Here is a 17,939-nt window from a genome sequence, read left to right as displayed (position 1 = left end):
CAGATTCAAACTCAAAGAATGTTTCAGAATGTTTAATAATTATATAATTATTAAAAAGACATATCTTTGATTTCCTTGCTCAAAAGCCATAAAAGTTTTCTAAGATTATGTGAAGTAAACCTTGGAATTATAATTACCACAAATCCTAAATCTTTGATCTATACTATTTCATATATTGTTTTCTAGTCAAATTTCTTATTAAGGATCTTTTCCTTCTTCCATTCATATCATTGAAGCCTTTTATTATTGATTTGAAAAAAGCAGAAAACTAGACTTACTGCAATACTGGTATTATATTGTGATTTGAAATAGGGAATGATGAACAAGTGCAACTAAAACAAGAGTGGACTCTTTTAGGGAAAATTAATCTTTCCAGTTTTGGCCATGAGTGCAGATGGAAGTGCCAAGATACCACAAGAAAAAAGATTTCTAACTGAAATGGATCAGACAGAGAGTTTCAAAAATCATCAGTGTCCATTCTTACGGATCTTGAAGCTCAGTAGTATATGACAGTTGAGATAAAAAAAATAAATCTGTAAGCCTCCCTTGAATTTGCTAGTTAGTGATAATTTATCATGGGGAAATAATATGAAGGTAAGGTTAACTCATCATGTAGCTTTTCTTAGTGTGCAGTAAATGGGAGCTAGCTCACTCAGATTTGAATAGGGAGTTGAAATGTATAATTAATTAAAGGAAAGAAATTATACAATTATGTTAGTCATAAAATTTTACAAAAATAGACCCACATTGAGTTGAATACTTTATATTCTTAGAACTATATTAAATGCTATATTTTGCATGTGTCATTTAGAGATAGGCTATGTTGTTCATGTTGTTTTCATTTCCACAGAATGAACTCGTGGAATGAAATCCAATAAAAACATGAAAGCCATTGGGGTTTTCATCATTAAATATTTTAAATCTTTGAGCTTCAACTCTTGTTTTAATGATGCTAAAGTAATTTTTTTAGTAATTGTCTATAAATGGGGAAAAATCATGAAAAGATTCAAGTTATAAAAGTTCTTGGCATTCTGAATATAGTTGTATGCATCTTCTGTGTCACTGAATATGTTTTTCAGTAGCAGGCTCATTGCACATTGGTCAGTCTGCAGTAGTAGGAGCAGATCAAATGACTTTCTGTAGCATTTTTGAAAATAAAGCTTAACAAAATTTTACATAGCCTTTTTTATCCACAGGCATGCTCTAGCTGGTTTTGCTACTTAAGACTCTTACGCTTTTCTGTGCATGGAAGTTTCTTGGATGCATAAAGATATGTGGACCACTTATATTGAACGTATAGTTCTCTAATATCTGATCTCGAAGGGTCATATACAGTCATTCTTGTTCAAGTTGAAATTAGTTGCCCTGTTTGTGATGTAGAGTGCTATACAGTATAAATAATAGTATTCAGTGGCGCTCAGTTAATGTCACTGAGTCAATTATTTTTGCCACTGAGTGAGTGAATGTGTTTAATCACATGAAATTCTGAAATACCATAAAAATAAAAATAGGAAAAAATATTGTCTGTATTTTCATTTATTGCAACTCTACTACCAAAGAACCTGATATGTGCCTATTTAATGAAAGTAAACTCTATTATATGCATGTTTTATGACTTTAAAATAATTTGTTTCTAATTCATAATTCACATTGATTTCACAGTATTTAGTGGCGTTTTGCATTAAAGGCAATACAGAAGGTAAAATGGAGTATCATATCATAAAACCAATGTCTTTTTTTCCACCATAATAAAAATACAAAGAAAGAACATTATATAATTCAGAATATAACCGGAAAGCATTAAAAACAGTTTACACCAAGTTATGAAGATTAATCCTGTGAATAGCATTTATTCAACAAATTTATTTTACCATTGCAGTTTCAATGCAAGGTAATGTTCACTGAAAATTGAAAAACATGCTGGTTATTTTAGTCATTCCTGAAAGATAGTTCATTATTCTGTCATAATATATTGGCTATAAAAATAAATGTATTTCTAAAATAATGCCATATTATGAAAATCAGGTATGATTTCCAAATTCAGTACTCCTTTTAAAATAAAAGTATGTTAAATGTTTGTCAGATACTCCTCTGTTCTGTGTCCAGTATCGGGTTGATTCCTCTCATTCCAGTGAGGAAGCTATTTTTAATCAGCAAAATATGTAATGATAGGATGAGCAGTAAGTATGTGCACATTTCTGGGGATGTAAGATTTTTAGAGTTGATGCTTCTGCTTAGATTGAATGGAGAAACAAATGTATTTGAAATCCTTTGATAATTTCAGTGCTTATGCAAAGTTCTCACAGGGGGTAGTATTTTATATAATCCAGCTTTCTTGTAACTTATTCTAGAGCACACAACTGAAAAAAAGAACAGGTACCTTTATTAATCCTTGAATTAATAGGGGTTATACATAACACAAACCAAATGAAGAAAGTAATCAGCTCCCCAGGTTACACAGCTTGATGAATCAAACAGGAAGAGGAAGCTTTTAACTGATTCCCACTAAGTGTTTCTGGTGATGACCATTCCCTTTACATTGCTGATCTGCTAAGCAGTGCAGTTAGCTATAGTCAAATGTGTTCCTGCTTCATGCCTTGAACTATTTATTTACTTATGTGGAAAAGCTGGAAGGTAAATGTGAAACTGAGATACAGAATTTGGCCAAGCAACCAATGGGACGATATTGTTTGCTTCTCTCTGTAATATTGACCAAAAGTCTTGTCTCTCACTTATTAGCAATGGTTGTAACATAATCTATCTTGAAATACTCATGTTTCCATCTCCCTTCACATCATAGGTGTGATTATCACGTCACGTATCTCTTAACTTTCATCAGGCGTGATGTGAAGAAGTTTTCTGCTTCTTCTTAGAGATATATATATAAGGAAATTTAATGCTAGACCAAATTTTCAAAACTTTTCAATGAATTTGTAGGTGAATACTTTCTGAAACCTAGTTATAGTTTACAAAGCATGATCAGGTTTTTCATTTGCAGGGAAAATTCTCGTCTTAGTAATATAAATAATTACACAGAATCACAGAATGGTTGAGGTTGGAAGGGACCTCTGGAAATTGTTTAGTCTAACACCCCTGCCAAGCAGGGTCACCTAGAACACAGGATCGCATCCAGGCAGGTTTTGAATATTTCCAGAGGAGAAGACTGCTCAGCCTCTCTGGGCAATTATATTGTATTGCTTTATAGTTTTAACAGTCTAATTATAGCTACGCTTTTTTTTTTTCCTTTTTTTCTCTTCTCTCTTAAGGTTGCATATCAAAATCAAAAAGTTTGAATGTAAATCTATATAACAAAATCTCTTGCATACATAAAACAGCGTATGAAATATGTGGTCCATTTTAGCCTCCTTACACTTACAGTATGTCATCCAGTTTCAACAGGTGCATTGTTGAAGGACATTTTATTGATGGATTCATCAGTTTTGTAATAAATTTTGAAAGCTGATATTTGTACCTTATAATGGAAAACTTGGAAAGCTTATCTTTGGACATTATTTTCTGGAGCAACTAAAGGGCTATTTTTCAGAGGTACAGGAGCACCTTCTCATCATTTGCATGCCATCACTCTAAGATATGCAAATTGGGTGGGAATGTTGGAATTGTCAGGGAATATTTCTGGGAAATAATTATTTCTAGCACAGGGACAAAGCATCTATTTTAAATCTTAAAAAAATAAAAAATAAAAAATGTTCATTAGCATAGTACGCCACTTTAATTACAATGAAAGACCACCACTTATGACATCAAATGATCCTACTGATACCACAACTTTAAAATGTCCTATGACCTGCAAATGTTAACAGCTGTAGCAACTGAATGAGTTTTAGAAGTTTTAGATTGAGGCAATGCTGCCGCCTAATGACGGGAGTATATAAAACAGTATGACAAGAGTTCATTGCTTGATGATAAGGCTAGGTTTGTGTTGTCAACTGATGTCTGTAAGTGAAATTAAAAGCAATTAAAATCACCCCATGGACTAGCCTACATCATTTCACAGTATGCCTGGCCACCTATTTTGGTTCAACGTTAAAAGCAAAAAAATACCACAATCACTGCAAGTCTAATGTTTTTTTTTTGTCTTAATGTCCGCTATGACTATAAAGAGAATGGTTCTCCAGTTTTTCTCAGTATTGATTATTATTATTATTATTTTTAATTTTACCTGTTCCCTAATCTTTATGATTATGGTAAATATGTCATTATAATTTCAATCTTAGAGTTTTTATAATCCTTGGTATCCAATTATGATTTCTCCCCTAAAATTCTTTACTTCAGAAGAATAAGAAATTGCATTACTGTCATAATATTACATTCGTCTCTGCATCACTGTCCATCTTTACTTAGAACAATGCGATGTAGTCTAGTAGCTGAGAAGAATGTTAACAGAATTACTATCAAGTTAATTCACGGACCCATAAGAAGCAATAACATTTCTGTGAGGCATCTGTCAATGTTATCTGTGACAGCTTGCATACCCAGCAGATCAAAACTGGATCCAGCCCTGCAATACCTGCTCCTATTTCAATTCTATTTAAGATATTTCAGTCTGTACACTATAGCAAAACATAGGGAAACAAAAGGCTGGATATTGCTTCGTCCAATTTTATCTGTATTATCTCTTTAATATGAAATGCTACTGAAAGTGTTTATGAAATCCAGAGATTGTTATTGATTTGTGTCAACTGACTCTGAAAAAGAATTTCATGGCACATTGGTCAACCTTTGAACAATTATAATTTGGCAAAAACTAATAAACTGTAATTAAAGCATTATAAAGACATTGAGTCATTACCAGGCAGCCCATTAAATCACTATAATTACACCATAAAATGATTAAGGCAACAGAGTTAATGCGTTTGAATCCTATACTAAACATGCATTAAAAAATATAATCATATTTGTTTTGTATTTATACTCCTCTCAGCTGGGCTGTCTTCCAGCAATCAACATCTTCACTATGTGTTCACTTCAAAGCAAGTGTTTGAGGTCTACATCTCTTTTCTGTTTCAACCCAACAGGTGCAGGAGGTTGGTCTCCATCAGACAGTGATCATTATCAGTGGCTGCAGGTGGATTTTGGGAATAGGAAGCAGATCAGTGCTATTGCAACTCAAGGCAGGTATAGCAGTTCTGACTGGGTCACTCAGTATCGGATGCTCTATAGTGATACAGGGAGAAACTGGAAACCATATCACCAGGATGGAAATATCTGGGTAAGTCTTTAGTGTACAATGGAAGTGTATGCTGCAATGATGTTGACTGATTGCATTTTTAGGAACTGTGCACCTATTATAACTTGTTAGTGTTGTATTTTTTGAGGACAGAATGGAGATTAGCTCAAAACAAGATAACTTAAGTTGTAGCTGCTGATAGGAATCCTATCTACTATACAAAGCCTACTTGGGCTGATGGCAGTTATCAGAACATGCAAAGTAATTTATTTATTCATTTATTTTGGTAAATGGCATTCCACAACTGGTTTTTCTCTCTTTTTTATTTTTTTCTTTCCCTCTCTTATGCTGTTTCCTTTTGCTAATTATACGGAGTAAGTATGAGACACAAAAATAGTTTCAAAAATTCTGCTATCAAACGTGTTATTTTGGAAGGTAACTTGTTTTTAATGTTTGTGTATGCTTAGGAATGGTCTTTTAACATATGTATTGTTTTCTATATTGATGTTACATGGATTTTTATGCTATAATAACTTCAGAAAAAAGTATATATATATTTTGTTTTTTCACGGTTAGGCTGATAATTTCATTTTTACTGAAAATAGTAGCTTTTAATTTTGCTGGGGAAAAAAAAAAAGCTATAATGTCTGTTCCCATAGTAGTTCTTTCAGATGGTTGTTCTTTTTCAAAAGCATACTTAGAGAACAGCAAAATAGTATAATTCTTTCTGAAAACAAGTAAAATAGATTAGCTATTTTACCTCATTAGAGAAGTACTGTCAAATCAGAAAAGACTTAATGTTGCTGTGGTTTAGATTTATATTTTGGTCAAGTGTGTCTTTTATTATGGCCTGTTATTAAAAATGAACATCAAATATAGAGCATAAGGTGAATGGTTTTATCTGTATAACAGAATCCTGCTTAATACGTGGAGTACATATAGGCAGTCATCTTTTATTAGAGTATTGATTTACCGAAAAAAAAAAAAAAGTCCTCTGTGTGGCACACAGGTTTCTGAAAGAAAAGTTGGGGAGGGTGGGGGAAGGAGAAGCAGGAGCGAAGAGAAAAACATCAGGTGCTGCTTTAGATTCTTCAGGAACAGGTTATGTGGATCTTGCTCATCTAGGGAGGGACAAAGCTCACACTTAAACTTGATGAATATAAAATGTTTTTCTTTCAAGCCCCCTTATGTATATACAAATGTTTGTAGCCTTTAGTGTTTGTATTATCTTAGATGTAGAAAAGCTTTTTTCAAGAACTACTATTGAAATCATGAAGAATGTCACCCAGGAGAATGCAAAAGAGGGCTATGCAGCTGGCTGAGTGAACAATATATAAAGCAGGACAGTTATGCTGAGGAAAAGTCTGTTCTTAGTACCTTGAAGAGAAAATCTTTCAGCAATACAGGATTTGGGTGATTTAGTCACAGCTGTGACAGTTTCCAAAGCAGCCCATGTTTCTAAGGGCTTTGTAGGAAGTCTTTATTCTTGTATTGTCTCTTAATACAGAAATACTGAAAGCTTTTCCATGAGGAAACATTTCATTTTGCTATTGAATAGTAATCACAGATGATTGGTGAATTCAGATGGAAAGCTGATGGTGTGTTACAAACCATCAATATGACTTGCAAAAGTGTGCAATGAGTTATGCAGAAATCTGCTACTCCTACTTGAAATGCTAAATCATGTGGTTATATTTTGCAAGACTGTTGCTGCTGTTCATGTCCTGCAAGTTTAGCCCTATTCTAGGAGGACAGATGATCCTAGCTTTCTTTTTAAGAATCCAGTTGAACTACTATCAAAAGAAAATAAACAATAAAAACAAACAAAAACACTGGGGTCTTGACTCTAATTTTTCTAAACAAAATTTTTCCTATTCTTAAATAATGTTCCTCTGGTTAACCTTTTACAATAGTGTGCTTATTAATAAGCTTCAAAAACAGAGTAGGTGCCTCTGAGCCCAAAGTAATATTGCTGAACTATTGTAGTAGTGTTATGAGACAGACTTGCCTGTTGTGGAAATAAGGTGGTGAAGAAATTCCTGTTAGCATCTTCCTTATAGTGTAATTTTGTACAAGGAGTGTGAGAGCCAGATCAGACCACATGAGCAAAGTATTCAGCATAGGCAATTTAAACACGTGAAGTTATATTCTTCCTGTCTGAGGTGACTGTGATGATCCTAAAATTTTAAGATACATTTAGAGTCCTTTTAAGTAATAATTAGTCCTTCCTTTCAGATTCATACCTTTTTAGAATTTTTATCTGCAAGAGAAAGGTACTATATAGCCTTTCATTTAATGTCTGTCTTCTATCAGCCCTGTGCCCAAGTGTTGTTGCTTCCTGATAGTAGTAAATTTAAAATTAAAGGAGAAAGCAAAGGGAAAAAATGAAAATAGAAGTGCAGAGTTCAACAACTCTTAACACTGAAAGAGTTATGATATCAAATGATACAAACAGATGATAAATTATAGAAATAAAAAATAAAAAATAAAGACTGCTAGATAAGTTGGAGAGAGAACAAAGGCGAAGTAATTTCCAGCAAAGATATGGGTAAGAACAAAGTGTGATAATCTGCATAAAATGCTGAAGTGATCCACTTCTGTGTGCATTAGTCATGGAAGGAAAAAAAAAAAAAAAAACAACATTCTATAATTATCTCCTAAGTAGGAGAGAAATCAAAAGTCTCTCAGGAAGTCTGTGATGGGGAAAGTGCTTTCGAGGTGAATTTAGAGTAAGTTTCACATTTCTGCGAAATAGATTTTTCTGACCCCACCCCCCCGGGCTTTCAGATATTTTCAATTTCCATGAATTTTAATAAGATGAGTTAATATGCCCTCTTTCCATAGAAACTAGAGGATTTTGATCACCTCTCCTACCTTCACTCCTGTAGTCTGAGATTCTAATTTCGGTAGGTCATGAGGCTTCCCTACGTGTGTTAATCCCCTGAGGTGTTTCATGTTCATAGAACTTTTGTTTTGGTATAGATGCTTATTTTGTCTACATCAAGCCATTGAGCTATTTGTCTAGAGAAGGCATCACAGATAAGAAACAGAAACCGTATTATACATAGAATCCTAACTTAGATACAGTTATAAGTGCATCACACTAAGCATAATGCAAATATGCCCTATAGGTATAATAACTAAATGCTGAAGTCTTATGAAAGCAATGAGACTCAAAATACAAACACTAGTGACAGAGCTGAACATCTCTAAGATAAATAGTTTCTTACAGGAAACTGGAAGAACTTCGGTACAATTGGAGAGGCATTATGAGGTATCTTTTAAAATCTGATCATTCTGGTAGAACTCGTCATCAGCTCTCACCAATCTCACTTTCTTATTCCTGGAGTTATCAAATTCAGGGGTTCAGGGGAATGAAGGAGAAACTGCTTACTGTAATGATGATCTTAACAAAACAAAAAAAAAAAAACTGATGGGAAAGGTGGAATGCAGACCCTTTGCATGTAGCCCCTCAATTATATTCTGCAGTGGACTGTATCTTAAGCCTCAGTGAACATCAGTGGAGTTGCAAAGATCTAATTGAAAGCACGTTTTGACTTTTAACAGAAAACTTAGCCCTGGACCAAATGGCTGCTGCTTCAATTGAAAATAATTCTGTTTTATTGCTGTCTTCCCCCCCCCTTTTTTCTTTAAATACCCAAACTAAGTAATCTGGTAACCACTAGCCATTTATTTAAACGTTTGTACCCTATACAAATTCAGTTTAATTAAACAATGTGCATTATGCATAAATCTCCTTTTGTAGTGTTTGAATCACTGAAGAGATACTTCTGGTGCAAGTGCTGGGTTCCCCACCTGGGAAGGGGCAGCCTTGGCTATATGTACAGACTGAGTCATGAGAGGCTGGAGAGCAACCCTGCAGAAAGGGATCTGGGGGTTCAACAGCAAGTTGAACATGAGTCAGCAGTGTGCCCTGGCAGACAAAATGGCTGACTGGATCCTGGGGTGCATCAGGCCCAGCATTGCTAGCCGGTCCAGGGGTTCCACTGTGCGCTGGTGCAGCGTCACCTTGAGTACTCAGTGTGGTTTTGGGCTCCACAGTACAAAAAGAACATAAAACAACTAGAGAGACTCTAAAGGAAGGCAACAAAGATGGTGAAGGGTCTGGAGGGCAAGATTTATGAGGAGTGACTGAAATTACTTGGTCCGTTCAGCTTAGAGAGGAGGAGACTGAGAGGAGAGCTCATGGTGGCCTGCAGCTTTCTCACAAGGGGGACTGGAGGGGGCAGTTCTGGTATCTTCTCTATGGTGACCAGTGATAGGACCTGAAGGAATGGCATGGGGCTGTGACGGGATGTTCAGGTTGGATATCAGGAAAAGGTTCTTCACTGAGAGGGTGGTTAGGCACTGGAACAGGCTCCCCAGGGAAGTGGTCACAGCACTGAGCCTGCCAGAGTTCAAGAAGCATTTGGACAATGCTCTCAGACACATGGTCTGCTTTTTGGGTGGTCCTATGCATAGCTAGGAGTTGTACTCAATGATCCTTGTGGGTCCCTTTCAACTTGTGATATTCTGTTGCTCCGTTTCCTTTGTTTTTAGGAACGGAATTTAAAATATCGATTTACCTACTGCCTTTAAAGACTTCTTTTTTTAAAAGTGTTCATTCTGTTCCTTTTTAGTTGGAAATAATCAGAAGACTAGTATGTTAACTATAAAGTGTGACTTGCATTTCTCTGGACATTGAGAAGTAACCTACTGTTTGAGAAATGCAGTCTTCATATACATAATTCCTGTTAATATTAAAGAAAGTTGGTACAGCGCAGGGATTTAGCTTGCATAAAAAAAAAAGTTTTCATCTCCTGAGAGTATCCAAAATTAATTGTGAAAGGAAGCACAAGTGAGTTGGATAATTGACTCTTTATAGCTGCAAGAGACTTCAGATATTTAATACTCTGGGTGCCTTTGGAAATAACTATTGGACAGACCTAAAGCACTATTTCATGACTAGGTAGGTACAAGGTGTTCCTCTGTAGCTCTACATAGCTGAGGTTATACAGGAGCCACCTGGTCAATGTTTCTGCTCATTTTGACATGCTAATTCTGGTTAGATTATTCAGAGAAAAATCTGCAAGCCTTATCGCATTCTCAGTTCCCTTCACCTGCTTTACAGAGCATCATTTATACCTAAGCTAACCAAGGACTTGCTGCATGTGTCTAGGAATACAAAAGATTTGCGTATAGCAACTAAAAGTGGAGGAAAAAATTATAGAATACACCTACTTTACTAGGATATGTAAGAATTATTTACTTTGCGGAAACTACCCCTGCTTTTCCCTTGAAATCCAACTTATTTCCATGACCCTAAACTAAAAAATGTTATTGAAGAATGTTACAAAAGAGTTTGGTGCTTGCTACTGCTGTCCTTTTGTTTACTTCATAAGATCTTGAGTGGAAGCTTACGTCACAGAAACATTTCCTAGATTAATGGGTTTATAGGCTTTTTCTTCTTAAGTACTTCTATTGAATTACATTAAGCCATTTATATTGTATTTCATTAAGACTTGAATTATAAGAGTATTTTAGAAATATGAAATGTGATTAGAATGGTCTATATGACTTGGTGTTTGTTGCTGGGCTGCTACTAGAATATCAGATTCTGTGCAGACCTATTAAACATGGTAAAGTGGTTTGATGTATTAGTATAAAGTTCTGACTAGTGTTTATGGCAAGACCCTGAAGTCATTTGGGAATGTCGTGAATTTATTGCTGCCTCCTATTTAAGGATGCCCTGACCTATTGTGTCTGGAAGGATTTCTATGTCTGGTATCTTGCTGTCTCCATTGCAATACCAGCAAGTGACCAATGTCACTTTTATGGGCTCTTAATTCTCTGGGCGTTTTATTACTAGAAACACCTCTTTCAAACTTTTCTTCCGCATGGAAGTCTTATTTTTCTTCTGGAATATCCTGTGTGCATTTCCTTAATTTTATTAGGTTTTAACTTACCTTGTTGTTATGGCTCTGAGTCCTTGTTTTCCATGCCTTTATTTTACAAGGGTTGTTCTATTCACTTACAACAGCCAATATCACCTTTATGGCATGTGGAGTTGTAACTCCCACTGAAGTCAATATAGCTTAGCACTTGGTATAGGTTGCTAACCTATACATTGAAGACTAATGACTTGAAAGAGTATCAATACAGGAAAACACTTCCTTTGCTGTAATTAAGCTAAACTCTTAGAAATGTAGTATAATAGTCACTGTAATTGTATCAAAAAATAAAGCATTGAGGGGGCATATTTAGATATTCAAGGCGGTTGCTGACAAGGAGTTTTTGAAACCCTAAAGAAAAGAACTTTACAGGTAAACATCTGTGCTATTCTGAAGAAGCCTGTTTGCTAATCTCTTTTTCTCTGTGTGGAATCTGTCAAAGAAAATTGTATAACTTTTTTCAATATGTTTAGAGATACTTTTATTTTTTAATGGGGTTATACTTAACACCAAATGCTTTCACAGCCATAGTCTATAGCTGTGTTAATGTAACAGAAGGTCTAATGACCTTTTAAATATTAGAATATTAACATTAACACTGAATCAGTGTAAATGTTTATGCTAGATTAAAATCCTGACCTTCCAGGGGGGTGAGGGGAGAGTACAAAAAAGATAATTACAGTCCCTAGCTAACACTGTATTTCACATACGTTATAGCCTGATTATAAGACCTTCTAAACATGCTTTTAGGTTAGAGTCCTTAAAATTGCGTATTTTGTGCAGGAAGAAAGACCTTTTATTTTTAGTGTAAATATGGGTTCCTGTGGTTGTTTTTATTTTTAATAACTTTTTTAATAGGAAAGATATATTTTGGACATGATTTTGATCAGAGGGAATGCCATGGTTTTTTACTCATCCTGTTTGTGAGAGAGAGATTAAATAATTGTGTTATGCTATCTCCAAAGGTGTGAGCAGAACTATTTTAATCTATCACAGAGTATGCCAAGTGGACAGGAGACAAAATTTGTCTTGGTGTCATGGCAGTGTCTGAACCCTCCCTTCAATCTGTACAGGCTGCTAAATAGAAAGCAAATTTGAATAACATATCAGTGACTTGCACAGTAGTCTCTTCCATGCTAAAGGATCACTTTCTAATCTGTTGTTCTTAGTCTGAGGACCACTTGTCTGCTTATGTTAAACTGTCAAATTTTAAACAGCAACATATAAATCCATTTTTTTTTTAGCTCCCAGATGGCTTAGTTTTCAAATAGCTTAGTGTCATTGTGATATAATGAATACGTTGTGCAGGTCCTTAAGCATGTGAACAAGAATGCATTATGTACTTAATAAGCTCAGCAATGACAATAGTCATAGTTATGGCTGAATGTCATTGCCTTTCAGCTAACAAATATAAGGTGCAGGCTATCCTGAGTCCCCACAAGAAACCATGAATGCTTGCTTAAGTGATGGAACCGAAGCTGATTTTTCAGTTTTATAATCTTGTATTGGTTTTCTATAGACATACATTTGATTATGTTTGCTTTATGACACTCCTGATCTTTTATTGTTGATATTCATTTTATACCTGAATCATATATTGAATGACAAGTAGGTCTAGCATAACGTAGTCCATTTTCAAAAGCCATCTGGACATAGCCCTGGGCAGCCTACTCTATGTGTCTCTGCTTGAGCAGCAGGATTGGGCTAGATGACCTCTAGAGGTCCCTTCCAACTTTAACCATTCTGGGATATTTCATCTGATAAAAGTAACTAAAAACTTAAAGGTGTGCTTTAGAAATAGAAGTTCTAATGATTGTCATAGACTTAAATAATAATGATGATGATGCTTTAAGTTGAATCAGAAAATGTGACATTTCAAAGCATGAGTCTTATTAATCATCAGGTTGTATTTTTCTTTAAAATACTTCTGCAATGTACTTGGCATGTGAAACTGTAAAAGCTGAGCAGATAAAGACTTCCTTGGAATTTTTTTTTTTTTACACAGTGAGAGTGATGAAACTCTGGAGCCAATTCCTCAGAAATGTTGTGAGGGGGCCGAAAAAAATGACCTGCAGAAGTTCCTTACAGCTTGTAATTCTGGATGATATCTGAGATTAGCCAGGATTGCTAGCTGCTGAAATAAAGATGTAAATCAGTCCTAAAATATTCTGTGCTCCTCTGCTCTGTGATGCAGGTGGCTTTCATTTCTGTTTACAGCTGACTTCAGTTTCTATAATGAGGTGAATCATAAAATATCCTTAAATGCTAGGAAACTTCAGATTTAGTGCTAATCTTAAGGCAAAACCCATCTGTAGCACTAGTGAACAAATTGTGGTTCAGTATTTCCCTCTTAATTGTGCATTTGCAAAATGATTTAGGTTCTGGTCTAGTGAACACTTCAACCTGTGCCTAGCTTCAAATGTCAAAATGGAAGTAATGAGAGTAATAGTTTAAAACTGAGTAGACATGGTCAGACAACATGTCTGAATGTGTTTGTACAATAATTGGCAAAAGGAGCTGTAGTCTTCCAGAAATCCGTTGGGAAGTATAGGACTGCAGATAATAAAAAGCTAACTTACATGTTAGGTAGATGTAAAGCAAGAAATGGTATGTTCTCAGTTTTCATTTTGTTTGTCCTGGTTGAAAAATAAACTGCACAAAGCTGTAGTTCACCCATGTGGAAGTTTATTTTGATAAAATAACTAAAAGTCTTGTTCTTTAATGACCAAAAAGATACTTATATCGGGAGAGTTCTTAAAGTGAAAGTTATACGCTGAGAATTCTAAAGTTCTGTAGTTTGGGATATGGTCGTAGACAGTATTTTATATTTCTCTGGAAAGCGACTATTTTGAATAGTCTAAAGATTTGTTTAATAGACAGGCTCTGTGCCAGCACATGAAAGATATGGTTGTGACAATTTCCGTAAGTCTAAGACATTTTTCTATATTACCTCTGCTGCCTGCAAGGTCTAATATGCAGAAAGCACAGCTTGTGAAAGGTTGTCTCCCACTTGCTTCTGGCTCATTAGATGTTAACTTCCAGTGAAACTGAACCTAATCCAGGAGTGAATAATGTTTGGATCCACAAATATTCATTTCCATGTAAATTTTTGGGCTTGTGCATCTCTGCATTTGTACCTTTTAGCCTCTGGTCTTCCCTGAAGATTGGTGCTTATTAACTGAGGAGACTGAGCTTTGCACACAAAAAGGCAAAATAATGTACCTCGCGACACTGACAATTTAAGATCAAATCCTACAAATACACTTTCAAGTGCCTGACTTCAAAATCAACACAGCTGCTCAGGTGCGTACGCTTAGGCTTAAGCAAAAGTACATACTGGCATGAATATGTTTGATCTGGAGCTGTCTTGATTCTAGAAAGTAGACTGTCCTTCATGGAAATCACTTTTTGGTCTTTTTATGTGAACTTTTTTTTAAAAAAAAGCCACACTTTTTTTTAAAGCAATGTACAGGCTCTGGGCTTCAGAGCAGAAGTGCGTTTTAAGGGTAAGTTTGACAGTGCTGATGCAGTGTATATATATGTGGCTATGTAGGTAACTTCAGCCTGAGGGTTTTTAATCTGGAACTTTTCTTAAACAGTGAATTCACACTGAAAAATATGAAAAAGTTAGTGTCAGGCCAAGAAAACTCTTATGTGCTATTTCTTAGATTGTTTTCTTGACTTGGATTTTTTTTTTTATAAATATGCTTGAACTCCTTAAGCTTGGACTCCTTAAGATAGTTAAAGAATGGTACTTTGTTTATTGATATAGATCCTATTCAGAAAGACTTGTAAGAAAGCCATTAACTTTTATTTGGAATCTAATTCTTGCTGGGTTCAAGAGAGAGCAGAAATATTTTTTTTCTTTTATGACAGTTTTCAGGAAAAGTGTTGCTTTTGTGACCTGAGTTTATACTTGTACTAATTATTGTATAGCCTGTACCCTCTGTGGCATTTTACGATCTGTTTTTGTATAGCATAACTTGCTATAAATAGTTATTACTTTAGGTATGATATTTTTCAGTACCTTTTATGTGTTCAGAAGCACGTAGTGTGCGTTAATCTCAATCTTTAGTAATGTAAATAGAAGTTTAAAAAGATCACAGAAGTTTCTGAACTGTAGTGCATTAGTGTTAAACATAACTTTTCACTTGAACAGGTTTGTTTTTGTGGTGATACAACTCTGCTTGTAGTCAGAGGAAAACTAGCTTTAATTTGCAGTCTCTCCAATGTATCTGTCACTGTTTTATGTATATAAACTTAAGTAAAATATCATAATATAAGTTTGCAAAGCTATAATAGGCTTTGTGTTCATGCACTTGCAGGCAAAGTAGATTCCTGTGTTTAAAACCTGATGTGGAACCATTCTTCCCAGCACTACTTGTCTGAAGTACAGAGTAAGGTGGCAAAGGGATAAGTCTTGGCTACTGTAACAATAAATGCTCTGTAATGATTAAGTCTTTTCTTAGCAACAGTATAAGCATCTTTGTTGGCTTGAGGATACCCTTACCAATTGTGATTGGCTGACATAGTTTTTTTTTTTTTTTTTCCTTTTAGGTATTAAACACAAAGTTTTTGGCTATGCTGAACACTGCATTCCATTAAAAAGCTAATTTAAATTAGCATGTGTTCCAATGGGTTTATCTAAATTTAAAGTGCTTGGTGAGCATTTTCTGTGCATTTATTCTAATGAGACTACCCATGGGAAGAAAATTCTCCTTGTTGGAGGAGTGGTTGCATTGTCAAACTGATTGGGGGGAAAAAAAATCAATGATTTTTCTTTCTTTTGGATACTTTTATTTCCTGTTTTTCAGCATTGCGTTTATTATTTTGATTATCTTACAAAGTCAGCATTCAACACTCATAATAAAACAAACTAATAGGTATTAGTAGGTTTCTTAATATCAGATCTATTCTTTGAAAATGCTAAAAGAAAGCTTATACAGTGAATTGCTATGATCCTCTGTTATTACTTATTTTGCAATTAAGTTGCTTATTTTTATATATGAACTAAGTAGATTACAGGAGAAAGCAACTTCAAAAAAAAAAAAGTAAGTAATTTTAGGAAAGGGTATGCTTCAAAAAAACAGATAACATAAAAGATTCTGGACAAATCCAGTCAGTTGCTTCCAGAAAACTGATTTCAATGAATGATTTGCAGGACATAGTCCTTTTGAATTTGCAAGTACTGAAAGTTACTGGGGAGAGGAAGTGGAGGAATAATACTCTGTAGCTCATTCCTTATTTGACCTCAGCTATTTCAATCTTTTGAAATCTTTGAGGAAATGAGATAACTTTCTGATGGTTGACTATTCCCTGTGCTGTGCTGCAGTGTTTGAATAGTGAGTGAAGAAAAAAGTTGAAGCCAGCTGAAGGTGGTTGGATTGTGTGTTTTTTTTTTTTCAAATCACCACCACCAAAAAAAAAAGCTTCTGCTTTATTGGTCCATCTCATAGATTTACTAGACACTGAGCACAGTTGATTGTATACGTACTCTTCCTGTTCTTGTCAAATCAGCCTCCTTAATTCATGATAGAAGTTCACAAAACTTACAAAAGAGCCAGAGAAGCAAGGGAGAAGAGGGAGAGCACTGTTGGACAAACATACTTAGGATGTGCTGCTGTAAAGCAGCATTTTCTAAACCATAAAGAGCTTATATTCATAAATCAGTTAAATCCCAGTACTACAAGAAATCAGGCAAAGCTGCTGACATGGCACTGTCAAGTTTCCATAGTGAAAATGAGTTCAAATGCATTTGGGAGCAACTGTAACAGAGTTAAGGTTTTTAAGAGATTAAGATCATGTTACACTCAGTTTTGTTTTTTTTTTTAAGGCACATAAAACATGGGATAAAGTATTAAAGCAAAGGTGAGGAACTAGATTAATATAATAGTTCACTATGAAATAGAGAGTTGGACCTGTGTCTTCACTCTGTTTGGGGGGGGGGGGAACACATCAACATTGTATCATCTTAGACGAGATGACCATGAGAATTCTGCAGATTTCAAATGGCTAACATTTACTATATCCAGTTTACCAAAACCCGGAAGATAATTGCTATCTTAGGGAGTGGGAGGCGTTGAGTCTGGACTGGGGTGGGGGCAAGGGGGAGGGAGAGGTCAGAGAGAGAACCCTGTTAACCTCAAGTATTTCATCAATGGAACTAAGCCAGGAAAGAAAAAGATCCTGATTTATGAGAGCAGATGCTAATGACAGTCTTCAAGCTGAACTATGTAAGAGCTTTTTGGCATGCTTGACAGGTTTAAAAAAAAAAAAAAGATACAGTCAAAACTGAACTCTTGTCATTTGTATCTCAATAGACAACCTACTGATTCAATCTTTCCCCAAGTTTCAGTCGAGTGTGTGACTAGTGGCATGCTTCTATTACAGCTTCTGTTGTTACACATGAAGTTGCTGACAAATATTAGTTTGAACTGTTTTCAATGTCATTCTATCATTTTCCATCTAAGACAGAAAAGAAACTATTAAATACTGCTACCTCCAGCTATGTAGACCCAAATGTTAGCTATTCATTCTGTGAATGAATGGGCCAGAATAAACTCTTTTAGGTGGTGGTAGCTCCAGTCTAAAGAGATTCTGGCACTTCAGGATATGCTTTCTTTGAACTGTAAGCACACCAAGAGCTCCATAATAACTGATTTACTTAGACATGATATGATAATTTAAAAAAATAAAGTTCCTCTTTGCGGCTTTTTAGGACTTTTTTTATTGTGACTTGTCCCATATAGATTGCTGCTAGGAATGCTAGAGTCCTATTCATTTTGTAGTTAGACTTGCAA

General features: G+C 35.1%; 1 protein-coding gene across 18 annotated transcripts in view; it reads left to right on the top strand.

Annotated features, from left to right (window-relative positions):
- The window catches only part of CNTNAP2 (contactin associated protein 2), a 1,160,459-nt gene that overhangs the window by 390,311 nt on the left and 752,209 nt on the right, over positions 1–17,939 (top strand). For 9 of the 18 annotated variants that reach the window (XM_080582584.1, XM_080582595.1, XM_080582598.1 and 6 more), the window contains one exon: positions 5,037–5,230. The exons of 1 other annotated variant lie outside the window; for it this stretch is intronic. In XM_080582584.1, the coding sequence (XP_080438710.1) occupies positions 5,037–5,230 (194 nt within the window). Of the gene's footprint in view, positions 1–5; positions 3,547–5,036; positions 5,231–14,283; positions 14,443–15,696; positions 15,802–17,939 lie in introns of those variants that run through there. 8 more of the 18 variants (XM_080582590.1, XM_080582591.1, XM_080582592.1 and 5 more) reach the window with 3 other exon arrangements.

Source organism: Anser brachyrhynchus (assembly GCF_964034855.1).
Source record: "Anser brachyrhynchus genome assembly, chromosome: 2".
Classification (NCBI taxonomy): domain Eukaryota; kingdom Metazoa; phylum Chordata; class Aves; order Anseriformes; family Anatidae; genus Anser; species Anser brachyrhynchus.
The sequence above is the reverse complement of the archived record's forward strand: the minus strand, read 5'-3'. Positions and strand labels throughout refer to the sequence as shown.